The sequence below is a fragment of the Chlamydotis macqueenii genome, chromosome 4 (genome assembly GCF_036417535.1).
Source record: "Chlamydotis macqueenii isolate bChlMac1 chromosome 4, bChlMac1.mat, whole genome shotgun sequence".
Lineage (NCBI taxonomy): Eukaryota > Metazoa > Chordata > Aves > Otidiformes > Otididae > Chlamydotis > Chlamydotis macqueenii.
In genome coordinates this window covers 41,096,920-41,124,042 of record NC_141559.1, presented here as the reverse complement: position 1 = coordinate 41,124,042, position 27,123 = coordinate 41,096,920, and the positions used below count along the sequence as shown (strand labels likewise).

General features: G+C 38.8%; 1 protein-coding gene across 7 annotated transcripts in view; it reads right to left on the bottom strand.

The window, feature by feature from the left end:
• KLHL2 (kelch like family member 2) overlaps positions 1-19,614 on the bottom strand; it is a 60,405-nt gene extending 40,791 nt beyond the window's left edge. For all 7 annotated transcript variants that reach the window (XM_086746301.1, XM_086746303.1, XM_086746300.1 and 4 more), the window contains exons 1-4: positions 19,457-19,614; positions 16,473-16,598; positions 12,497-12,603; positions 7,876-7,997 (exon numbers count right to left, since the gene is read on the bottom strand). In XM_086746301.1, coding sequence (XP_086602427.1) covers positions 7,876-7,997; positions 12,497-12,603; positions 16,473-16,598; positions 19,457-19,479 — 378 coding nt within the window. In that variant the 5' untranslated portion in view covers positions 19,480-19,614. The remainder of the gene's footprint in view (positions 1-7,875; positions 7,998-12,496; positions 12,604-16,472; positions 16,599-19,456) is intronic.
• Between the last annotated feature and the right edge of the window lie 7,509 nt (positions 19,615-27,123).

Below are 27,123 nucleotides of genomic sequence, written 5' to 3'. Positions count from 1 at the left end.
AGTGCAATATTGCTCCACTTTTTTAGGGACAGTGAAAGAAACAACTTAAAGTCGTTCACTCAAAAAAAAAAGTTCTCTAGAAGGTAAAAAAAAAAAAAGTATCACTGTTGTATTCAATAGCATTGGTATTATCTGACCTTCTTTCTTCTTTAGACGTACACAGAGTTTAGCAAGAAACTGCCTCAGAAGGATGCTCCATGGCCCAAGATTCTGTCTCCAGCATTAAACATGCAAGCAGCTATGTATTGCTGGAAATACTTTGGATGCTAAACTCAGGTGAAAAAGTTGTAAGAAATGGCTGTCCAGGTACTGTGTAGATGCAAGAGAATAGCTATACAAAGAACTGTGGGGAAAGAAACCCACTGGCTTAAAACATACATCTAGGAACTCAAAACTAAAGACTTCAGTGGGAAGTACAGGTATTCTCTGAAGAATAATTTTTAAATGCTGTCACTAGGCAATTTTGGTCAGTAAATAGAGGCAAATAAAAGTAAACAAAAGGCCTCTATCAACAACCAGCCTGCAAACTTAAGTGATGCCAAATTTAACCTGTGGTACAGCATTAAGAGTTTTATTAAGTTACCTGCATCTGCTAGAAGTATGTGACTGCTTCTAGCCAGGAAAATTGCTATCATTACCCACACTATAATCACCTAACTCCACTGTCTAGCATACAATGGTCTATTAGAAAATCATTCAGCAATTGCTGTTAATTCAGGATAAACTCTTCTTAAGGAGTCTTGCATTTCAGTGGAGTTCACAACTGCGGAGGTACTGGACCAATATTAATTATCTGTTGGTCTCAGTGACACACAATGCATTAATCATGACCAATAGGGCTTTAATTGCCTAGATCCAGCCTAGGCACTCCACTAGCACTCCCTCTTTCCAATATATAGTTTCACTTAAGCTGTTTCACTTTCCCTGATTATCAAAAAGTCCTTAAAGAAGAGGTTGCTAGAGAGGCACATCTGCAAATGCATCAAGATTGAACTTATTCCCTTCCTGCCCTTTCTAGGTTCCTAAATCAAGTGTAGCATTTTTTCCAGGCATCTCTTTCATAGGCTTTCTGAAGGAGAACAGTCAAGTTCCCGTGGAAGCAATTTCAGCATTACTTTGTCTCAAAAGCAGTTACACATATGAAATATATCTATATATAATCTTATATTTAAAACAGAACCTACTGTATGATAAGATTCAGTGAAAGCTTCACAGCATTCAGTTCAGCTGAACAAATATTTCTTTTATCTCTCCCCCTCACTTACACAACAGCAGGCATACTTCCAGGACACAGAATGCACATCTCTGTTCAAGTACTGAAATGAACTCTCTGCTCTTTAGGATGTCCAATCACACATTTGTAAAGGACATTCAATCTTCAGTTCTAAAAAGGAAAAGTCTACTCCATTTAAACCAGAAAATTTTCTATGTTCATAAAGAAAATGGAATATACCCCTTTGAAAGTTAAGGGACATATTTTGATCCAATAAGGCAAAAAGAGATGCTTTTTAGTGTTCAAAGGTATAATTTATTAGTAAGCTTTAGAAACTCTTGAAAAATATTCCAAGTTAGGTATCTAAAATGAAACTGTTTCAAAAAACATGCTTTATGGTCTTTACACATCACAGTGTTGCTAACTCATATAAAGACTGTTAGTCCATATACACAAAATATTTCTTTTGAGGATTAAGCTTGACAAGCATCAAAATATTCCTAGGAGTACTTTGACTCTCAGGTCAGATACAAAGACAGTACGTCTCTGAAGATTCCTGGAATTTAAGTTATAGTAATTTGATCATGTAAGTGCTCAAGGACTGTTGTAAATAGTAAGTAAAGCGATGAGTCTTACAAACTGGCTTCTACTGAGTCATTTTATATTTTCTTCAAGCTAAAAGCATACACAAACAGCTGCCATTGTTCAGCTGATACGCAGTAGTAAGTTGTTAAACTGGCAGTTCCATCATGATCCCGAATCTCCTTTTTAATTAAACTCCTGTAAACTGGTGCACCCATCCCTTAGTGGAAAGGATGGGTGGAGGGAGGGAATCTGAAACTATCATGAGACACAGGCATGAGGAAACAAAAAACTTCCTTACCAAATCTGATATTCCGGTAATGCAACCATTTCAGAAAAAAATGTTAGCCCCTAAACAGAGGTCATTTCACATGTCCCACCCACATAAAACTGCACATGACGCACCATAAGCAGATCACCTCTAAATATCATACAACAATTTATCCTGAATATTGTGATCTGAGCTTATCCTAGTGCTTAGCAGAAGAACAAATAAGGAATGTTAAATGCTGCATGGAATTTTATTTTTGCCTTTAAATTAGTATCCAGTAAAGATTAGGCATGGTAAAAGCAGACCTCATATTACTGACGGCACATATTTTTACTACATTTTACTGGAACTTGTATCTATTCCTTGGTGGTTTGTTGTTCGGGTTCTTTTGTCTTCCTCAACAGAAACAAGTCTGGATTACTCATTCTTCTGCATTCTATTCCATGTAATGTTGTCTTCAAAATATATTCTACATATTTCTTTCAAACATTTTTAAAATTACTTGAAGGCATCTTCTCCTCCTCTGCCTTCCCACCCCCAAATCAGATGAAAATTTACAAGATTTTCAGTAGACCATTCTTTTCTGTTCTTGCTGAGTTTTAAAAAGATAATTAAACACTTACCCAGAACGAAAATAATTAATTTCTTTACATTTATGATTGAAATCAGTGTTAACATGTGGCTGTACTCTGAAAACAGACTTGCAAATCGGCACTTCTTCATGACAGATCGTACCCAGTGTGAAACTGAAGCCTTGCCCACTAAACTTATGGAAAGACACTGTGCTACTATAAAACAGATTATGACTTCTACTGGTTCTGGTTTTGGTTTATTATAAGTATTACACTAATAAGCATAAATACTTACTACAACAACAAAAAAAAAAAAAAAAAATCACTCAAATTGGCGTTTACCTTCTCCCACTGCATGACAACCACTTTCATGTTCTCATTCTCTCTCTCCACTGGTATCAAGAGAAAGTGACTGCTAGAATCAATGTCATGTTACTGGAAAAGAGATCCCAACCAATGACATAGAGAAACAGCCCCTGTATTTTACTCATAGGATAATAATTTCACTCTAGTCTGCATTAACAAGGCCTCAATGGACTACTGGGTCCAATTTTGGCCACTGCATGTTAAAAATGTAGATATCTGTGAAATGGAAAGAGTCTAGAAGCACTGTCTCCAAAAAAAAAAAAGTCTATGATGTTCAGCCTAAAAAAAAAAATTAAATTATATGAATGAGAACAGTCTTTCAATACGTAAGTGTTATAGCAAAACTAGCAACAAGTTGCTTTACAAGACAGCAGAAGGAAGTACCAGGGACTGGTCTAGTACAGACCAAAGACGACTTAGGTCAGACACTATCTTTTCAACTAGAAAAACTATTAAAGCAACCGGAACAAACTGCATAAGGACTGTTATAAAGTTTCCACTGTTAGATTAAACATGTTCTGCCATGACTAGATACATTCAGCTACTGTTTCACTCGACAGAGTTCAACAGCAATCATCTTTTATGGTATTCCCTGTAACCTCCCATTCCTTCTTCCTTTGTGCTCCTTTACCATACCCTCAGTCCTGCATATCCAACTGTTTGTGGGTCATGCCACAAAGAAAATTCAGAAGCTGAGCATCTTGAAAAGCACACGTCTGTTTTCATAAGCTGTGGGACTTCCCTGGGTTTTAGTGTGGGGTATCTGTTCATTTTCAACCTAGAAGACTTTTCAGGATTCAACCAGTAGACCACACAGGTGATGACGTGCAGCACGAATAGTCAACGCCCATGTTACCAAGTATTGCACTGTAGAATGACTGCCTTAGTAAAAAGTTTGGACAACATGGGGATCTTCTTTTTTGATGATTTCTCAGGGAGATTAGCTGCTTTTTCAGACTTGTTCTGACAGCACCTCGAAACAAATGTGCTGTCAACTCTTATGCCCATGCCACCATACAAATAGAAGCGTGTCTGTTATACTTCAGATGGCAACCTGCCTGAACAGTAAGAGTTACAAAGGAAAGACACATACATATTGTGCGTTCATGTGTTTATAATACGCTATTACTACACAAAGATTTCTCTTGAACAATTTCAGAAAATAAACACAAAAAAATGATACGTGTTAAAAAGGATCCTTTTCAGGATTTTGGACTTTGTGTTGGTTGTACCTAACAAAGTCCTTTAAAGGGAAAAATATGACAGGACAGAGCTTTGTAAAAATACCATTATTTGATTTTCTCTTTTGCTACCTCTCATGCACACTTCTTGCTCAAAAGCAAGATAGCATGTCTATCAGTAGGTCCAAAGTGAAGCTACATGTAGTATTTTCCCCAGGCAGCAGGGAAATGTGCACTCCCAACACAGGTGTATGTTCCCACACTTCAATACACTAACTCACAATATTGCACGGACACAACAGCTGGCAGGGCCATGTTATAAATCAGACCCTTGAAGTGATCCAAGTTAAGAACAACTCAAAAAAAAAAATGTCAGGAGGAGGAGGAGGAGTGTTGTGTTGTTGGGTTTGTTTTTTTTTAATATAAATTCAGTCATCTGGTTTATAATGTAGTCTGCCAAACAGTTGTATCAGCATAACCACAGAAACAGAACTGCAGTGCGGAATCGGAAAGGATACAATCAACTTTATTCCATGTTTGCCCCAATCACATCCCACTCACCCTCTATCAGGCTGACCTCTAAAACCCATAACAAATCCACAGCCTGCAAATAACTGCAGGAATCTCTGATATATTTGTTCTCAGTAGAGGCCCTAGCTATAATGCTGGCTAAATACGTGCTGAAATGCACAGGCATAGTGTGGGAGAGTTACTCACGCATGAGCTGCTTATAGTAACTAACTCTCCCACATTGTGCACTGCGTGTAGTTAATACCTATAAGGAAATTGAAAAAATTTGGTATGCAAGAAAGATGATTTGCCTTCTGAAAACATTAACTTTGACGTTCCCTTCTTAAAACATGAAAAATGAGATAGAGCATTAAGTTTGACATTTAATTTCTAAAAATTTTTTTTTTAAAAAAAGGAAAAAAGAAAGGAAAAGCAAAGAGTTGAGAATGTAGGAAAACGTGACGTAATATGTAAATATGACGGAAACACTGGTATTGCATTACGTGAAGTGAGTGCCATTACAGATGAATGATAAATAACTCCTTCTAAAGGAAGGACAAATACTACAAGAAAAATCAAGAATATACATTCATCATATTCATATATCAGCTGTCTTACTGTTGTGGGCTGGGGAGAACCTACTGAACCTACTGAAGAAAAGAACAAATGTTCTTTTGTATTTATGTAATGTAGTGATAACAACTACTGCTGAGGGCCTCCTGTGTTGATAGCTTATGCACTAAATGAATGTGTTTTTCTCCTCAATCACTGATTACACCTGATTTTTCTACACTTCCCCCCTCCTTGCCCAAAAACATACAAGTGAGAACACGATAGTGGGGAGCAGAAATGAATGGCTCTTACTCAGAAGTTGGAAAAGCACAGGAAGGAAGCAATCTCCTGTCCACATCTAGATCAAGTAATTAAATAACTAATTAAAGTAGCTCATAGTTACCCAGTAGCTCCAGTTTAGCACATTAGCCCAAATATAAAACAGTTAGAGAGAGAATATTGCACAGAATCTTGGTTTCTCATGGTTCTGTATTCCTACAAGATAAATCCTTAACCATTACCAAAATTTCACAATACCTTCTAGCGATACTCGTTTCTGTTATATAGACAAGAAGTTGAGAGCTAGAATTAATCTCAAGAGCATGCAACACATTTAGGGAGAGAATACAGTTTTAACTGAGGCCTAACAGGCTGCACTAGGTTTCTAAATTTCCAGAAATTCACAGTAACAATTTTCTCATCTTGCCTTTCAAACTTAAGGAAAAGGACTTGCATCAGTGTATTTGTTTTTATCCACAGTGTTTGGTTCTGCTGTAATGCAAATAAACAGTACATATCTAGCACTAATTATGCAAAAAGGATGAAAGGGACAAAGTAAGAATGGCTTTACACTCATTACCAGTCATATTACAAATAAATCTAAATCCACATAAAAGCTTAACTATCTTCTCAGTACTCAAGTAACCACAAACTTGGAATATCACTCTCCAGGCCACAATATTTATATTACCATCCCCAACATCATCAGATATATCTTCAGCCAGATAATCTGGAGCTATGAAAATGAAAGCCCTATCAGACTCAGGAGCTTGAAACCTGGAGATTTCTGGCCTTTAATGAGCCCTGTATGAGGAAGAAACATAACACTGACTCGTCCTCCCCGTGAACATAGAAGAGTCAGTATTGCCAGCGATGGGCTAACATGCATCCTAGGCAGCACCCACAGCTAAAACATCATAGGCTGCCTGTTAAGTCCAGCCTGATATTATGCATCAAAAATACAAGATCAAGGTCATTAATGTGTGTCAGTAAGACAGAATATTCTGCTTTAAGGATTAAAAGCTAGCATGATCAAGCAAGAAGTCTATTAGGGAATCTCTGACACCTCTGTTTTTTGCCCAAGGTCTTCCACAGTGATACAGAAATTTGTGCAGCCACCAGACTGGCAAGACACAACACAATTTCAGACAGTTTTTTAACTGCGTACACATATCATCAGACCAGAAGTATACAATCTCTTAAGAAGCAGGTGACAAGAAATTAATCTTGCAGAATTAAGACTTGGTATGACCTAAGATATGGAAGGTTTACTAATATGATATTTTGTTTCAAGATGGTAATATTTCTCATTTCTAGGCCTTCAGTCAAGCATAGCTAAAACTAGTAGTGACCTCATTGGATTCAGCAGTCAATAAAAAGCTATTACTTTCAGCCTAATGCCCAATAAAAGCAATTAATTTCAGAATACACAGTTGCAACAGAAGTTATCAATGCCAAATACAGCAACACAGTTTTGTCCCCTGTAAAAGTAGCAAAATAACTGCAGTAATCTGGCATTGGGCAAGAGCACAAATGAAGACATAGGAGCAAGAAGAAAAACAAGAGAATTAAGTATGTCGCCTGTTGTGCAACTAGTTTTAAAGCCACCAAAAAATTTGTGCCGAACCTCAAAAGGCAGAGGAAGGAAAATCTACCCTGTCCATTTACAGGATTTGTGGTTAGAAAACATTACGAGCAGGAAACTATGTTTTCTAAGCTTGTGTTTGTTTTATTATAATTTAAGTTTCAGTTTAAGGTACTACTGATTAGAAAAACTGATTAGCTCTGTTTGTGTGGGATGGGTAAAACCCTCATGCTAGACATTGGTTGATTAAAAAAAAAAAACAAAAAAAACGAGCAGTACTTAAAAACTGCTGCACAACTGGCCAGTGGCAAGGTACAGCAACTGAGCAGGAGAAAGTAATTTATTCTGCAGGCTAGCAGGAAAAAAATACATTAAAACAAATATAACAGCTTAGTTGGAGAACATGGTTTCACATTTAGGAGCAAATTACTCTGTTTATGTAAACTGCACTAAAGTATCAGAGAGGAGGTGGTACAGAGGTGGCTGACAGCATTAATTTTAGGCAGAGTAGACCATGTATTTTATTGTATTACATAAGGTTTGGTTACAAAGCCCATTAAAGTCAACTGACTCTTCATTTACTTCAGTAGTCTTTGAATTTGACCCAGAATTTAAACAGCATGACTACTCGCTTTGTAAGCACAAGGTCTGAAAAATTGCAGTTTGCAGATGAGATTTCCCATGTTGGAGCTGAGCCACACTGACAAAATAAATTATTCTGCACATTACATCTCTTTTGTTGCAGAAAATATTCTCACTCTTACCTGCACATTTTCTTCTGTAACTTGAATTTCAGCAGTGTAAATATAATCAATAAGCATCCTTAGAGTCCAGCCATCAACTTCCTTTATTCGAACTCTCTTTGCTCGGCTTTCACTCATCTCACCTACAAACACAGTTTATTAGTCAAGTAAATTAGATAGAAATACAGCACATGTGTAAAAGTTTAATAGTAATTGCTCCTGACAGCAGCAGAACTTTTTGTGTATGACCAGCTGTCATAGTAAAACAACTTAAATAATAATCATTCCATTTCTTTCCTTCCTCCCTCCAATGAGAAAGGAAGACTGTTGTTACCATCATGTCAATAGGTTAACACTTTTACTGCAGGTGACCTATTTTCTCCAGTGTACAGTAACAGGAAAATATTGTTATCAGACCTAAATAAGACTCTACAAATGTATACAAAAACATTTGCTGGCAAAGCAAGCTATTAAAATATTCTAGCTTTTTTAACTTCTTAATTGAAGGAGCATACCAAATGCAGTCTTGAGTCATTTTATTCAAAAAAGAAAAATTATATCCCCACAGAAGATTTAACATACATATTTCTTTGCTTGTCTACTTATTACTCCTTTCGCAATTTCACCTCTGTTACAGAACTGACTTAACAGTTAAAACTCAAGCTAAGGTAAAATGGTAAGCAATAGAAAACTTGTTGGATCTCATTTTGTGGAGGCTGACATATTGGTCATATGCTACAACTGATCGTCATAGAAAGACCTGCAAAATAGCTTCTGCCTTCTAGAATGTGATGTTTCCAAAATGCAACATTTTGTTTATATCTGAAATAATTTCCCAAAGATACATTTTGAAGTAATGATTATAACCTTCTCCATGACTACCAACCACAGATCTGGACATCTCAGACCTTTAACTCTTTTTGCATTGACTTGCAGTGGGAAATGAACCACGAACTAGTTCTAGTTATGGTTACACCAGTTATGTAGGTAGGTATATCAGCTTTTGACTTTGGAAGAGTATATCCCAGTCTCTAGATACATCCATTTCTTATTGTTCTCTATTGGATGTATTCTTATTTTTTTACTCTTTGGCATGTAGAGGTAAGGGTATTAATGAGGTAACAAACTTAATGTTAGAAGTGAACCATAAGATACTTATCATTGCTGATATTTCCTGACAAAGTGCATAGCCATTTTCATTGTCTGTTACTCTGTGGTCTCCAGGATTGGTGTCAAACAATGCATTTTGCCCAGTGCATTTGGCAAAGGGATAATCACTGAGAAATTTATTGTTATTCATGTCTTTTTTTTGAGCTGAAACGCAAGGAATGGCATTTTAAATCAACACTAAGTGGTAGGAAGTGCAGAAGACCATCTACAGCAACGTACTACTGCTTAATGGCAGCACAGGTTGCTAGGATTCCAGAAAGCACTGATGACAAACTACATCAAAACCAGCAAAATCCAGCCCCCGCAGAACCTCCTTTTTTTCAATTGCTCTTCTGAAACATATCCCTACACCTTTAAAGGATGATTGCAGCATGTTCTCCGCAGAGCCCTGTATTCCAAGTTTCTACTTCTAGTTTGACACAGATTAAACCTATTGATCTTCAGAGCATGCATGCTGCAAGTTATTTATTACGCAAGCTGCTGTGGAGGTGGTCCTTTGGGAAAATTGTGTGTGTGGGAGAGTAGAGTTTGATATTCTGCAAGCACATTAGGTTTGTTTTCAGATTTTGTGTCAAGGCTTCTAGAGCCACAGATAGGCACCTTCTCTGTTTAACAACAGAACCCAGAATATTAAAAAAAAACAAAAAAAAGACTTGCTTCTACCATTCATGCTAAACAGACACTCAGTCTTACTACAATTCTACATCAGTCCTCTTGTGATCCAGACTTGTTTGACGGATCCTATGTAGGAAACCATAGATTTACTCACTAGGCAGTCTTAGTCTAGAATGCAATCTGCTGAAGAACTCAGTTCATGACTGGGAAGTTGCACCACCATATCTCCACAGAGGAGTTAGGGACAGGAAAGTGTATCACAAACAGAAAGGAAAGCACTGAGCTGATCCAACCTCCTAAGCAGAAGCAGCAGAGCACTAGTTGAGCTGAAGTTACTAAAAGGCTATCTAAAAAGCTTATATGGATCTTCATATAGTAATGTAAAGACTTTTTTTTTTTTCCACAGAACTTTACAAATGGAGAATGGAAGCAAAGACAGCAGCTAATTCCCCAAGGATAACTCCCTTTGCAGAAAAGAAAATTAAACCTTGTCCCAAGTCACCCCTAGGGTCACTGAAGTGTCCCTTCACTGGTGTTTTATTAATCCTTTCTCTAATCATTTAAATGTATTTGATTCAGATCACAACACCTATTTCTGAAGAATTTCACTGTATACAGAAGGCAGAATTATTCCTGGTAACATAGTCCCAGATGTTTGATCTTTCTTTTCCCCTCTACTTGTAGTTGTTACTAACTTTAAAAGCCAGAAACTTTTTCTTCTTTGGTATTCAATAGGGCTACTTCTACTGTTGTAACAAGTGGAAACAGAAAAAAACCTAGGCAGAGGGTTTGACCTCAGTTAATGCCACATCCTGTCCTGCATAGTAATCAGTACCTAATCACTCAGAGAATAATGGAAGCAACCTGCAAACATGTGTCCCAATATAAGCTTCTAATTTCTAGTCAAGAGGTAACCCTGAAGTATAAAAGTGCAGTTTTTTTACTGTCTTTTCAGTCACTGTTTTATTCTGGACAGAGGAAGATACTTTTCCATTTGGTTGCAGCTAGTTAATTGATCAAATTTGCCTATTTGAACTTGCACATTACTGGATAAGAATACAAATCCACCTGAAAACCATGAATTTCAGGGTTCATGGAGATAGCAATTATGATGAACTTCAGTATTTTTTCTGCAAGGAACAACTGAAATGTACCAATACCACAGCTCAGCCCTGCTGAAAGCAGCCTCTGATAGTAGTACAAAATCTGTTGATAAATCTTAAAAACACAGCTGAATTCTATTTAAGCTCCCACCAATAGTTCACCAACTACACAAACACTGTCGCAGATGTATGGGTTAAATGCTTTCCACCTGTTACACAGGTGTGCATTCCCACCTCCCACACCACTGGGGGTCAAAGACAACCTACATTTAAAAACATAAAACAAGCAAAAAATTTTAAAAGGGACTGAAGCAAGGAAAGGAGCAAGATTTCAGTGATTCCATCTAGAGAGAGGCCACAGATACCGCTACACTGGCACTCCTAACAAGTCATAAACTTCTCCACAGAAAGGCCAGCTGGGGCAAGCAGAAATGTCTTGTCTGCCACAGAAAGCCAGAAAGCACAGTATAAAACTTCTACTCTAAGTAAAGAATATTTTCAGTGTGACAGTCAACAACAGTTAATCTTTGATATAGAACTAATGTAAGAGGCTTGTGTTTCTCTGTTACTAAGGTGATGAGAAGGAACTGTAGAAGCAGCCGTTTTCATTTAAACTTTAAAGAAAGCATTAAAAATTAAGAAATAATGTATCAGTCACCTGCAATGTTTGTCTCAACTGCAAATGCAAACTTGAAGAAAAACTAGAGGAAGAGACATTTAATTTTACACACAATTTCAAAGCATTGTTGCTGCTAGTAGTAACTCCATTTCTAGCTTTGGTTGTGTCAAAATATCTGCATATAAAATCAAATACAACAGTATTTCAAATTTCATCAATCTTCCAGTTGCATACAATTAAAGTTACTAAAACTCCAATTTGCTTGTATAGTGGCAGGCCAAGAGTCACATTTCTGCCTCCATCTGAGGTCATGGTCAGAAACAATACGTTGTTTCAGACAGTCAGCATTACCAAACTGGCACGAGATTTGAGAAGGAACAGATAAAACTTCAGAAATTAATTTTAACATTCATTTAGTAGCATCTCACTCTGACACCAAATTCCACATGATTTCAGTGTGATTTATAACCGTTATGGAATTAAACCTACAGTACAGGAATTCAGCTGGAGGCTCCTATGAACCTGAACCTGTGTTAGCCTCACAAGCCCTCAGCATTCCTGTTGTGGAAGCAAAGCAGTAACTTGGCCAGCACAGAGTGAGCAGAGGCAGAATCAAGCCTGCACAAAAAAAGCTGGGGCAATGATGCAGAGTACATCTGTCACAGAGAATTAGCCTAAAAATACCGAAACATGTACTCCAGCTACAGGCTGCCAAAGCCACAGAAAGCTCTCCTATCTACAAACAGCCTAGAGAAGTCAGGGTCTGAAGAACATAGCAGCAGTAGTTGTTAAAGGACATCATTTACTCCAAAATTCACATGAAAATTATTTTAACCTTCTTTTGGACAAGTGAGATTACTAGAGCTTTAAAGGGTATAACAACTACTATTCTTGGCTTACTTAACATATGACTTTCTTTAAATGAAGGAGTCTTTTTAAAGCATTCATCATGCTAACAAAGAACAAGTTACCAGTATGTCCTTAGACTGCAAAATAAAATTCATTAAGAAACTGACATGTTCCTAGTGGCTTATTTAAAAATTAAACGAGATCCTAAAAAGCAAAAGTAATTTCATGTAGTGCTTTATACAGTTGGATTGGATTAAAACATAGTAAGTATTGAAACATTTGGTACCTGTAAACATGGCATGGAAGTAAGGGCTGCAGGCAGCTAGTACAACTCTATGTGCTGCGATTTCCATGTCTTCAGCTACGATCGTCACATCACACAGCAAGTTCTGACTATTTAGAAACATTAGAGAAGACAATTTCACATAAGTGAACTTCAACAGAAAAGCGTAATACCACACACAATTTTTTTTCCCATGCCCTCAAGAGAGGCAGGCAGACAACGTTGATGAAGCATTGTTTTTAAACGCATTACACAACCACATGGCTATTACTCAGTCAGATTACAGATGGTGCTTGGGTACACAGAACTTTCTAAAAACCAAACAACTGAATTGTAATTTCTTCCACAGAAGTTTCCTGCATTGAATAACCAAAATCTGTATCAGCCCAATTTATAAGCCTTCTCACTGGAAATCTGGGCCTCTTTGAATAATAACCGTGATAGAAAAAAAGAATTTGATATACACAAACACTAAAAAATTGAGATAAGAAATAAGATTTCCCAGATAACAAAGAATTCAAACTTCAATTGTGATGCCTGTGTCACATTATACTGGAAGCTCATGCCTACTTCATTTTTTCAAAATCACTACTCCATCATCTACTGTTTTCCAAGCATTTTTCATACACAGTACATGCAGGCCGTAGTAATTATTTTTTCCACTCTGACCAGTTTAGAATTTATTATGGTTAACTTCATATCTTGCCTGACTTCTTGTCTTCATTACATCCATTTGCATTTGTGACTGTAATACATATTTCCTCCCTCTTCTGTTGCAATAAAATAACATCTCATTTAGAATCATTCCTAATACAAGTGTTTCCAGTGCAGTTCCAATGGTAGCACTATCCAATTTATTTGAGCACAGCTTCAAGCAAGGTGGTCTTGTGGAGGTCATACACCAAAAATTTTGGTGGCCACAACTAACCTTTGGGACCATATTGCAATCCTGGCAGAATATTTTCCCCCTATCAGCTCTTAATACCTATAGCACCTGTCTATAAATGTCATCAGTTTAGCCTGCAATACAGTTATTATAAAAAAAGATGTATAATATAAGGTAATGATCGTACCCAGGTGACACGCACAGTTCAGAGGAGCTTGAAAACAACCATTACATTTATTATACAAAAATTGAAAGAGAAAGCTACACATATGAGGTCATCAGATACCCAGCATTTTCAGACACTTGCACTTATCCTGACAACAGGAACAAAAGGTTTTATACTTAGCTGCACAGCAATACCAAAGATAACAATGAAGCCAGAAACAACAGAATTACATCAATGCAAAACTCCAGCTAATTCTATTGTGCATACACAGACATAGTGACTTAGAGGTAGTCCAGTTACATCTCTAGTCTGGAACTGCATTAGTTGAATGAATATGCCCTGGGTAACTACAAAGCTGACAGGCTAAATAAACCACTAAATAAAGAAACCAGCTTGTACTCTGCTGCAAGCATCTTGTGGCTTCCACAGCAAGTCAGCGCCTTCATTTAATGAGGACACACTAACTTATTTTAAAAAAGCTTGCCTTCCGAAGTGATATTGTACCAATTTGCTTGTATAGAGAAACAGAACTAATAGAGCCATGAGGGGTACACCACCTTGGTAAAGGAAATGAGAAAATGAGAAATGAGGGGGCAAAAAAAGCATAGATTCAAGAGCAGTAACTTGCAGGTTATTCTTCACTGGTTTACATAGAGAAAGGTCATCACCTACACCTTCAAAAGATTTTGGTAAAGTCTTGTTTGTAAGAATAAGGATTTTAACAAATATAGGTAAGGTCAAATTCCATTGTGACAAAAGCAAATTATAATGAAAAGCAAAGACAGGCATCAGAGGGTAATGTCTTCATATGTCAAGAACTAATTAGCTATCATAATGATCTCTCTGACTCAGTGTTGAGGTGATGGTGAGTAATGAAATTACAAAAACTACCACGGACAAAAATTACTCAAATTTGTCAAAATTTGAAAGCACAGAAAAACCCTCTTATGAGCTAACAGAACCAGGCAACTTGACAGCAGCCAAAAAGGTAACAGAAACTCACAAACTTATGCATTCCAAACCCAATGTATTTTAGACACTTAAGCAAATTATTTCTTCACTAGTTATCCACTTTCTGGAGAGTGTACCTCTACAGAGGTACATTAATGAAAAGAAATTATAGAAACCACTTTAAAAATGTAGTCAATAAAACTGAAAACACCATTTACTTCATTAACATTAGGTCTTCACGTAGAGTAATGAAGTCTGAAACATTTCTAAAATATTTCAGTTCACTATTTCAAACAAATAAATGCAAATATTAATGTTTATAATCTTATCTAATTAGCACTTACCATTTTAAAAGCTGTACTTAGCTTAAACAGTAAACATTGCTGCATCAATTATCTTATTTAATAAGAACTACAGTTAAGGTTTGCATGGCACTGCTCCTGTTCCAACTTTAACTATTTATACATGTAAGATAAAATTGCTCAAATTGCTTCTACAGCAATTCAAATTTAAGTAACCATGGAAACTAAAGTATATTCTGAAAATAATCCACAGCCTTCAACAACACACTCTGCTGGACGACCACCTATTTTTTACTCGCAACATAACAAAATGCAGGTAAGTTTTCTGACTTCTGAAACTGTTGCAAGATTCACTCTAGGAAACTGTTTCTTCATCTAAACTCCTGCTCATCCTTAGGAAGTCATGGCGGCTACTGGCTCTAGTCAGGCTTTCCTTGAGACACTGAATGCTGGTTACTGGGATCCTTGAAAAAGCCAAGAGTGTAAGTAAGATGAAGCAACAAGTATCAGCTCTTCCAGCACAAGGTAACTAGGCTGTTAAAATACCAAAAAAAAATAGTCTCTGCTCTTATCCCATTATCATCAGATTATGGAAGTCTTTGAGCTGGATTTAAGTGATTTACAGTCAGCATATGATTTTCTCCAGTCTTCCAGTACAGTACAAGTAGTCACAGCCAGATAAATACATTGATCTGATCACAGTATCTACCATAGTATTAAAGATTTACCCATATGGAACAGTGAAGATCAAAGGCAGAGGCACACTTTAATAGCATATCAGTTGCTGTCTTTTCTTCAGGTAAAGCCTCTCCAGTTTTTAATCTTATCTGGCAAATAACAAAGGTCTACAGGATTTTCACACTCTCTGGTATTGTCTGTGCTAGAAAAGTGTTTTCTTTATTTAATTTCTCTGTTGTTGCTGTTAGTTAGAAAGCTGAATTACTATCAGTGATAGTTGTGAGTCCTAATTACTAGAGCTCAGTTGTGAGCTCTAATCACCAGCTGTCAGTTTTCAACACCATTTCACCTACTAATATGTAGAAAATAAATCAATATGAGTGCTAACAGCAGCATTAGCACCAGTCTCACAGTTTTACTGAAACTGATGGTAGTATCACTCAAGGTCTTACAAAATTTTATCGAGAAAAGCTACTTTCAATATTTGAGAGTTCATCAATTTCTCCCAGGGGGCAAGCAAAAGATAACTAAGAAAAGAAAGCACACTGTCAGTTAGTTTACATTTATTAGACTGTGACCTGTGTCTCTAGACTAGAAAATGTTAACATTTTTCCAGTTCACAGCCTACCACGAAAACCAACAACAGGCATAGAAAGAGCCTTAGGCTCAAATAAAGAGTCACTTTTCATCTATCCAGGATCAACTACATACAAGATAGGATCAGTAGCTGCAGCTCCCTAAGTACAACTTCAAAGTATTTTTCAAGTCTCATAAACCTAGTTTTGATTTACTTATGAGGGGTAAAAACATACTGCACACATTACAGCTATCATCACATGACTATCATTCAGCTATCACTCCATTGTATATTTAATCCTTCTCATCAGCAACACTTCTAGAATTACATGTTCTTAATAAATAAACTATTAACTTAAATGCAAACAAAAGCAAAAATGTATTATGGACTCCAGGCAGATGTATACAGTGACGTAATACCTTCTTAATTCATTCATAACTTTAAAAGCTTTCTTCATGTGCCATGGATTTACTGTAACAGGACAGTGAATTTCAGTGTTATCATCTTTCAGATCCAAGGGTTTCTGATGGCAAAGTTTGGTACATCTGGAAAGAAAGAGAAAAAAAAGTAAAGAGTGAATACTTCTGTCTGATCTTCAGTTCTGTCACTCTAATCTTCACCTCCATCTTAGGGAGGAGGAGAAGATTTGCACTTCAACTTATTCTTTACTCCAAGCAATTTTGGTTTCCCTATTACCAATAGCGTGAAGGAGTAGGCTGAATTCCCAAAAAAGTGGTAAATTGGTGGCCAAAATAAGCAAGATTGACAGAAGCACTCAAGGCTAGCAATAACCTCCATTAAGGAAAACATTAAGATGATGCCCTAGATCATTTCCAATAAGCCCTGAAGTGAGGGGAGAAGCAGAAGTTCAGGAACTTTTAGCCTGGTGCTCATACAGATCGATGGCAGAACCAGGTCTCTCAATGCCTTCACCACCTGCAAAACAAGAGCCGCTCTCTGCTCTTCCACCAGGGCCTCCCTTCCTGGTTCACCCAGCTCTCAGTTCATCTCTGACAGAAATACCACACGACGACTACTGTAATTGTCCAGGCTTTCCCTAGCACCAGCATGAGATGTAGGTGAGTATGAGAAAAACTGAGTAGTTTTGCAGATCCACTCAATGTCTTGAAAAGCAAAAGTGACCAGCTTCTTAATTTTTCTTACTCTCCAAAACCCACTCAAAATAGCAAGAGAAAAACTGAGCAGTGTGAAAAATCATGAGCTTTATCTACAACTATCTCTTTCTATAAGAAATATCCAAGTTCTACAGACATTAACTTTTGTAGAAAAGCTATAACGTATACCCCTCAGTCAGTAGGATTGCCCAAACAGCAAGTGGGCTTTTCACTCCAAGCCAATGAGCTTCATGTTTACAGTCACAATGTTAGTCTTACAAGGCAAATTACAAAGTTGTAATGCTTGGAAAACACTTCACATCAGTGATGTTTTCACCTACACTATTGTAACCATATTCTTAAACCTCTGAGCTGGAAGTAAGCCAAGTCACTGAAGTCACTTGGTTGGGCAACCGACCTCAGTACATCAGAGGTCTGATTTCAAATAAAAACACAATCTTACTTGCTTTAGGGAAGAACAGTAAAACTGAAGGCACGCATTGACTCTCAGAATCTCGGCCTCTCTTCTACCATACCTAAAACTTTTTACTCAGGCATGTCTAAAGAAGCTTAAGTGAAAAACTCAAGGCTAATTAATTTAAGATTTTAAGCTAGAACTCTATGTTCTGTGTACTACAACAACATGCAAAGCAAAGTAGATGTCTCTACTCTTCATGATTCCAAAACTGGCTACAAAATTTTGGAGCAAAACAGCACAAAACTGCATCAAGCAACAAAGGAATAAAAAAAGTCTCTGTAAAATACTGGCTAAGAAAGTAAAGTCCATCTACAGAACTCAAACTAGTACCAGCTTACTAACTGTACCACGAAACTGCTATGAATTAAAAGTTTCATGCTCAAGTTTGAAAATTTTACAACTTATTACTGAAAGGGGCCAAGTAACAAACAGCAATTTTGCATCAGTCAGGGGGAAAAACAAACAAACAAAAAAAAATCACGTTACATGTTACACAGCACATACACACACTGCTGTACAGATGCAAAAAAAAAAAAAAAAAAAAGACATCCTACATAGCAAACTCCTTTAGACTGAATAGTACTCTTCTAAATTATGTGACACATGTAACGATCAGCATTCAGAAAAATTATAAACAGAAATCAACAATTGCAGGGAACATTCAAAACACCAAAGACTAACTGTGAAGAAGGGATCCAGCTTTTAATTATACCACTGACTTATCAGGTCTAAGATAAGAACACTTCTTTTTACATCCCAAACCAACACATCAGATACTGCTGTGCACGTATCTGCATACATGTACAGACTATACACGCATCACACACAGATACGCAAGAAACAGTGGCCAGAGTTGCCTGTAAAGAGCTGCCAAGCAACCTGGAACAAGTTCCTATGAAGCATAAATTCATTTGCTGAAGTTTCATTAGGTTTTCACAAAGGACAATTTTGTTTTAAGGCAATGAAGCCTACAAAACGTCAGTCACGTGCCTTCTATTTTGAGAACCGCTAGTCTGCCTGAAGTTATTTGAGTCTCTCTTACCATTTCACCAGTTGGATCATTGCTGTCTGCAACTGGCTCCCTTTGGTTTTGTTCTCCAGAGCCTTGCCCACAGCGCACCTGAAAAAACGTCCTGAAGGCGCGGGATGAAGCTACGCTGGACTGGAGCACATAAAAGACTGGATGAACCCAACCGAAGTGCGGCTGGAAATACACGGCTTGCCTAGCACACTGCTACTAAAAAAGATGCGAAACTAAAGAACCAGAAAGCCGAGAGTGTGATGAGCCTGACTGCTGAGTCAAACAGGGAGTAATTTGGGACCACATATGGAGGAAGCAGAAGGAGTGAGGGGGAGGAGGAGGGGAAAAAAAAAAATAATAAAAAAAAAAAATAGCGTCTGTCCCCGCAAACGGGAAGGCGGCGAGGCGGGGGTGCCGGCAGCCCCTCCCGCGCGCGGGGCGCCCACCGCCCGCCGCCCCCGCGGCTCAGCCCGCCCGGCACCCAGCGCCGGGCATCGTAGGGGCACCGCAAACCCCCGGGCGGCCGCGCTGACCCCGGGCACCGGCTCCGCCGCCGGGTCGCCGACACGGCCCTCCCGCCAGCGCCGCTATGTCCCCCCCGCCGGGGCAGGGGCTGCCCGCGGGCCCCGCTCCCTCCGGGTGCCCAGGGCGAGCTGCGGACCGCCGCGGCAGCTCAGCTGGCCGTTACGCGGCTGGGCCCGGCCCCGCGCCCCCAGCCCGCCGCATCGCACCGCCGCCACCCCGGCTCCAGGAGCCCGCCAGCCTCCCCGCCCGCCCCTCCGCACTCACACGGGCGGCAGCAGCATCTCCATCGCGGCTCCGTTCAGGCTTCCTCCGTGCAACGCGGGCGCGGCGCGCTGCCGCCAGCACCATGCCAGCCGCCGCTCCCCCCCGCCGCGGGGTGCCGGCTGCGCGCCCGCCCGGCGCAGCCCCCGCTGCCCGCCGGCCCGCCGGGAGCCGCCGGCGCTGCCCACTTCCGGGTTCCCGCCCGCGGGAGGGCGTTGGCGGAGACGGGCCGCAGCGCGCAGGCGCGGCGGCGGGCGGCAGGCGCCTGGCTGGGGGCGCGGGGCCGGGCCCAGCCGCCTGGGCTGGCTGCTGTGAGGCGCGGGGGGCGGCGGAGGCTCCCGCCCGGGCTCGGGCGGTGAGCTGGGTGACCTCGGGGATGCGGGGCGGGTTGCTGCCGCTCGGTAGTGCTGCCCCGTCCGAGCGGCTGCTCGCCCCTGGCCTTCGGGAAGAGGAGGACGAGTGGGGTGCTTGTTGGCCTTTGCTGGAAGCGGCACGTCCTTCGAGGGGGATGGGCTCGGGCCCAACGCCCGTCTCGGTCGTAGGACAGCCGGATGCGGGTCTGCCGCCGCCCGGGAGAGCGGTGGCTCCGGGCACGGCCAGGGAGCAGCCTCTGTCTGCCGTCCTGCGCGGGGTCACGGCCCACGGGGCAGGCGGGTCAGGGAGGGAGGGTGGCGTGGGGCGCTCGCCCGGGGACGCAAGCACGCTCTAGGCCCTGGAGCTAGGGCTGTTTCTTTTTTTTTTTTTTTTTTTTTGGAAAAACAAAGAAGAAAAAAAGTCAAAAGTGGTGACAGGTCTACTTTGTGAGAAGACCCACACTTGTGGAGGGGCTTCTGCAGCTTCATCCCAGGCCGGCAGAGGAGCTGGCCTGACACCAGCTTGTGCGGGTGATCGCAGCTTGGAGAAGGGGCCAAAGCAGAGCCCAAAAACCAATTGGGGCCGAGAAGGTGGACGCCGCATCTGAAGAGGTGGCAGCGCTGGTGCTCTGGTTCAGCGTGACCTGCTGAATCCCATCTTTGAGAACTTCGAGCCAGTTCAGCAGAACAGCGACTGTGCTGCTCAGAACAGCTGCCCTCCTGTAGCTGATCATGCCATCGCAAACCTCACTGTGTTGAGCATTAAGTACTTGAGTTCTGGTTTAATGTTTGTGTAATGTAAAAAGGAACACAGAACAGGGATCTATTTCGAACATGTCTGTGTAAGGAAAACCAAACAGTAATGAAGAATACTACATGTAGGAACTTCTGACTTGGGGTGTTTGAAAAGAATTTACTGTACTGAAACCCCTGGAAGTTACTTCTGAATCTCACCTCACTGTGTTGAGCATTAAGTACTTGAGTTCTGGTTTAATGTTTGTGTAATGTAAAAAGGAACACAGAACAGGGATCTATTTCAAACATGTCTGTGTAAGGAAAACCAAACAGTAATGAAGAATACTACATGTAGGAACTTCTGACTTGGGGCGTTTGAAAAGAATTTACTGTACTGAAACCCCTGGAAGTTACTTCTGAATCTCAGAAGACTGGATAGTGGAAGAAGTGCTTAGCAAGCTGAACACAATTAGGGTATTTAAGAGTGATAGCATCTGTAAAAATAAAATGCTTCTTCTCAAGAGATTTGACACTGACAAAGTTAATCTAAAACTAATAAATCTCTCAACTAACAGACCAAAACTATGTAAGAGCAAAAGGAGTTTGAAGACAGCACGTTGTCAGTAGAAGGCAAAACAGAAAACAGCAGGTGCATTTTGGGTGAAGACTATTATATATGGATACATAAAGCCCTCACCGATGCTTCTAATAAAATCACAAGTTATTAAAACTAAATGTATTTTAATTTATTATTCCATGTTTCCTCGTCTCTAATAATAGTCCTCATTTGGAAAATGCTGGCTTAGTTTTCTCAGTTTACCAATCCTCTTTCACTGCATTGCGATGCTTCATCTGGGAACACTTCAAAATTTTTTCAGTGGCTTTCCACTGGAGGTTTTTCTAAATTAAATAATCACAATTGTGAGTGCCTGTTTTTATAAAGTCTGTGCTTTGTAACTGCTGAACTTGTCTCTTCTCAAGACAACTGGATTTGCCTCTGGGTTATATTGGAGAAGACAAGCTACTTGTTAAACATTTGAAACACACAACTGCTTGCAGGGCAGTCTGCTCCAAAGGGGCCAGCTAGCAATAATGCGCTCTGAAGCGGAGGTTTCAAATTCAGCTGGCTCAGTGTGTCATAGCGTCAGCAAGTTCTGGGTTCATAAGCAGGTCTGGCCTGGGTAGATCAGAGAGTTGCTGATGACTGTCACATCGTACTTTCAGGTCTCTGAACCCCAGAATAAACTCCTGTACATGTTACTTTGTAAGACAAGGATCCTAGCTTTTACTGATCCGTAAGACCTAAGTGAATCTTACCAGGAATAGACGCAATGTCTTACCAGCATCTTTAAGGGATCATGCACCATGCTGACATGGTCCTGTTAGAAGAAACATGTATTAGGTTTAGCCACAGAGAACACTGAAATAAGTTCTTACTGGTATTTTAAATTGACAAATGGAGGTTACTAAGACCTCTCCCAGGTCAGAAAATATGTTTCTAGAAGCATTTACACTTGTTTGAGGTATTAGAAGTCATAGCCTCTTAATGATTTGGGCAGAATGCTTATGAGAAGATGCTGCTAAGGCTGGGATTCTTGTGTATTTTTATCCAAAATCATTCAGGGCATATATCTATTTTTTTTTTCCTGTGCATTTCACCCCCAGGAACATTACCATCCAGCAACAAACTTTTATAGCAACCAAGGCCCCTGCATCTAAATAGATCCACATGGAGCTGTGTGGAATTCATTACAGGAGTTGAGGTCAACACAGACATTAGCTATTACTGCATTCTTTTGTCTAAGCACTAATATCAGCATTAATCCAGCATTAACTAATCTTAAATGGCCTTACCCTAGTATAAATGACACTTTTTTTTTCCCTAGAAGAATGGAATATTTAAAGTTTTGGAGAACTATTGAGCTAAGGACATGAATGCAGTTGAGAAGAATTACACTGAAAAGTAATGTGAAAAGGAAAAGCAAGAAAGTGCATGCAGCAGACTGAGAAAAAGACCAGATTGCAGAGGAATATGTACTGGAGAGTAGGCAGAGAGAGAAAAAAATAACACATGTAAATTGGGAATGTGAAATAAGGCATAGCAAAGCAGCTGCTATCAAAAATAAATTGTACTGTGAGGAAAACCAGTTAAATACAATTAAGCATCAATAAAAATATTTGGTCTTTCCTAGAACCATTCTTCTGTGTAACCAATTGCTGGAGCAGTAAGAATGATACTTACTTAATGAAAATAGGTGAACAGTAAGATTTACTCTGTAAAGGTTGTGGACCTTATATGATGATGAAAATCAGTCACTAAGAACTGGCTTTTCAGTGTTCAAAACCAGATATGGTGTAATGTCCAGAAAGACTCGATATAGCACACAGTCCAGTAAACAGGCTTTACATACTCCAATCCTAGTCTTGCAAAAGAAGGGCCAAATAAAAAGCAAATAGTATGAAGTTTCTTCTTCAGTGGAGAAGTCAGATCCTTGTGGTTAGTGCTGAACAGTGTCGTGTTTCTGTAGATTACAAGTTCATTTTAGTGCCACAGAAAAAGGAAGTCCTACTTCAAGCAAGCATTATTAATGCAAGCAAGTGTAGGTCATGGCTTTGATTCATATTAGTCCCGCAAATTACTAAGACACAAAGTAGAGATCTTGATGAGCAGATCTGAGGCCCAGTGCCCTGAAGGTTTGGATTTCACATATGGTGTATCCTTGAGATGACTCTGAAAGAGGTGGACCAGCTCCTACTCTCATACCTGTAGACTTGGGTTGCTTTCTGCACACTGGATGAGGCAATCTGTACAGAGTGGGTTCCATTCACTGAACCATCAGAAAACCCATCCAAAATTATTAGATTTCACCTTGTACATACAATGACTTAGACATGATGCAATGGTAGCAGCCGAATCCTGCAGCAGGTATTTGTCGGGGAAAGCTGGAGCATCCCAATCAACTGCAGGCAAAGTTGATGATGGAGCTCCAGCCTTTAACACAGAGTGATGCCTTACTGACGAAAGTTCTGTACAGTTTTGGTGTACAGACTACACAAAAAAAAAAAAAAAAAAAAAAAAAAAAAAGACTTTCAAGATCCAGTCTTTAGCAAATGATATATCATGTGGATAAGCTGGACTTAGGGTAGTCTTCCTGTTCACAGAAGTCATCTCAGTCATCGGTGTTTTTTTCCTGATCATTTTACTTTAAAATAGTGTAGATTATTCTTATGTTCAGTCATGCTTGTTTAACTTGTCAAAACATTATTTTATTGAAAAATGAAGCAAAAGTAGTTTTCTTCATAGATAATAACTGTAAGATACAGTACTATACCTATCAATGCAAAACCATCCAAGTCAGCATACTTCTGCTTCATTGTAATTATTCTCCACTCTAACAGCGATATTATAAGATAGTTGTAAACAATTCAATCAACTATTACACATTTTTTTGAGAAGAAAGCAGGTACAGATAATTAATTAACATTATATTTTTAAAATTTATATACTGCCATCTAGTGCTTACTGAATGCATGACCGTACAGAGACTATTTATTTCAGTAGTCCCTGGTTATCTATGATTGGCCTGTAGCAAAAGAATAGGGAAACTCACCAGTTTGCAGGTAGTCATGCGTACAGTGAGCTTACCTAAGAACAGTAATTGGGAGCTATTTACACTGTGAAAAGTGACACAGTATGCTGAAAGAATCAATCTGAACAGACATTGTTTTATATATATATAAATAAGACTGGAGAAACAGCATTTGCAGAGTCTACAGCACTTGAGGGGGCATTCAGCAAAAATTAAAAATGCTGTAGACTGGGAAAGAGCAAGGGGGATATAGTTCACACATTGTACAAATTCTTCTGTTGCACAAAAAGGCAATGAAATCAAATAAATGAAAATATTATATTCAGGGAGCTATAACAATAACAATCTAATTTTGCACTGACAGGTTGTTCATAGAAAGTGAAAAGCATATCATGCTGCTATTCAAGAAATTTATTAAATCCCTGTTTGGAGTAATTTTTTTTTTTTTCTCTAAGAAAGACTAGAAGGTATTCCAAACTCATTGTAAGGATTAAGAAAAGAGCTCAGGATCAGTACACTTTACTATGCAGAATGTCCAGTAAAATTGGATTCCTATTAACTATAAAAGAAAAAGAAGGGGCAATTTAAGTCAAAGACAAAAGTATGAAAAGTTTTAGTCCAATAATTCTGGTACAAGCAGACTACTCTTACAATGAGTAGTTTATTATGATGTTACTGGAGTACAGTTTTCATTGGCATCAAGGAAATATCTTGCAAATTTTTCTATGCAAAAGAAGAACATTGTGATCTGGACTAATATACTGGGGGAAAAATAGGTATCCTCAGAATCTAAAATAGTCCAAAGACTACCTTGTCAGAATGCTGGTATTTAACTACACAGCCTAAAAAGTTAGTTTCTGCACGCTAGTTCTTGACATGTTCATTTTATGATTTTTCACACAAAATACTTAGAAAATGGGAAAAGAACTGCAGGGGGACATGCTATTTTTTTTTCTTCAAGTTTCATCCTCTGTCTTTATTTTAATTTTATCACTAGTTTTATTGATACTAGTTATCTCATATTCCCCTTTTTTTTCAGTGAAAATCACCCTAGATGGTACATAACCTAAACCCAAATATTTTCAGAAACAGCTCTGCATTTCCCTTCATATAGTTCAAGTAAATGCTTGTCATATTGTGATGGCTTTATATTACACTATAAACAGAAATGTGATTTTAAAAAATGAGAAGTTATAAAATCCATAGTTAAAAATTACTCTGCAGAGGGAAAACTTATTTGCTTAAGCCCTAAACCATTTAAATCTCTAAAACCCATCCTTAGAGCAAAGTAAGAAAGACACATTGTGATACTCTGTTCCAAAGTTCGATTTATATTTTTAATGTGTATTTCTAAAAATAAATATGAGATCAAGAGCTGTATCCCTTCTTTAATTTCGATTCACTTACTTTTGAATACAGCTGGAAATTCAGTAGAATTTTTAAAAGTAAGCAAGAGTGCCCATTCTTTTGTTTGCAATTCTTCCATTCACTGTTACATTACATCCTCTGTCTCATCTGTGGTAAGTAGTCCGAATTCTCTCTCTACGGCTGTGTTAACTTTTAGCTACCTATTTTCATCAGTCCTATCTCTGAACTTTGTTATGGACACATAGGACATTTGCTAAATGATTTGTACTGATTAGCTGAATCAACTGATGGCCACATTAAGCATTCAATTTTGTATATTAATTGGCCAAAGACTGAAGGATTTTTTTATTAATACCAGTGTTGTCTCCTTTTCTTTCCAATAGCTTGCATTTAAAGGCCACGGAATTTTTAATGGGCATTTTATTTATGAAGCCAAAGCTTCATAGCAGGTGACAGTTTCTGATTACATGATCACCATGTATAAACAGCCCCATGCTGTTCACCACTAACAGCTTACACTTGCATGATGTAAAAATCTGAAACTAGACATGGAGAGAAAGGTTCCTTTATTTTAAACCTATTCAGCAGTGAACTGTTTTTAATCTCCGTAGGATTTTAAAAACTTACAGTAGCTTGAAATATAACAAGTATCTGTGAAGCGTCTGTAACTTGACGCTAGAATATAGACTGCGCTTACTGCAGTATGACTGTCAGGACTACTACAGCCAATTCATGCAAATAAAATTGTCTTTACTGTTATTTTTACCTTTTCACTTCCCATTTGTATGTTTAGTCATGCTGGGACCTGTCACAACCCCATATTCTCAGAGCAGAGACTATATTCTTTACATAGAGCAGAATACAGTTTAAGCACTAATTGCACATGCAATATGAATAAGAAACAGTAATAATAATTACACCTTATAGCTGGATGTGAAAAAGGTTGTGAGCCCAATCCTGTTTCCATTCATGACAAATTTTAAATAAAACCGAGAGGAAGAAAAGTAGATATTAGGCCTCTTTGTGAGGATACAATTGTGAAAGTTACTCCCCAAATATTGTAATGATTACTACAATGGAAAAGGTTATGCCTAAGTATAGGATTTAATCCTGGGTATCTAATCTATGCTAGCTTCCTTAAGGGCAGCCTGCAAGTAAGGACATCAGAGCATGGCACTGTTGGACCATACCACATTTTTTTACCTTACCCTTATTGGATACCTTTGTGGTTACTGATGGAGTTGCAGAGGAAAGAATTTAAGAACAGATCATATCTTGATCCATATCTTAATCTGTTTTAGAAGCCCCAGCACTGGATCAGCCCTCAGAGTTTCAAGGCACGTGCGCTAAAATGACAAGTCTGCAAAATTTGACAGAACATGGAACAGGAATTGAGCAGCAAAGAATCTTACTTAATTAAAACCTTCCTTACATCATTAAAACCTCTCACTATAAAAATTACCTGTGAATCTAGTAATTAAAACAACATATCAAAACCAAAACACAGATTGGGTGATCTACTAAGAACAAGAGTAGACTAATATTGAAAAGATTATATACATATTTTAGGTAAACCACTTGAAATTGGCAGTCACATATTTCTAAAAATGCTAACTGGTATTGT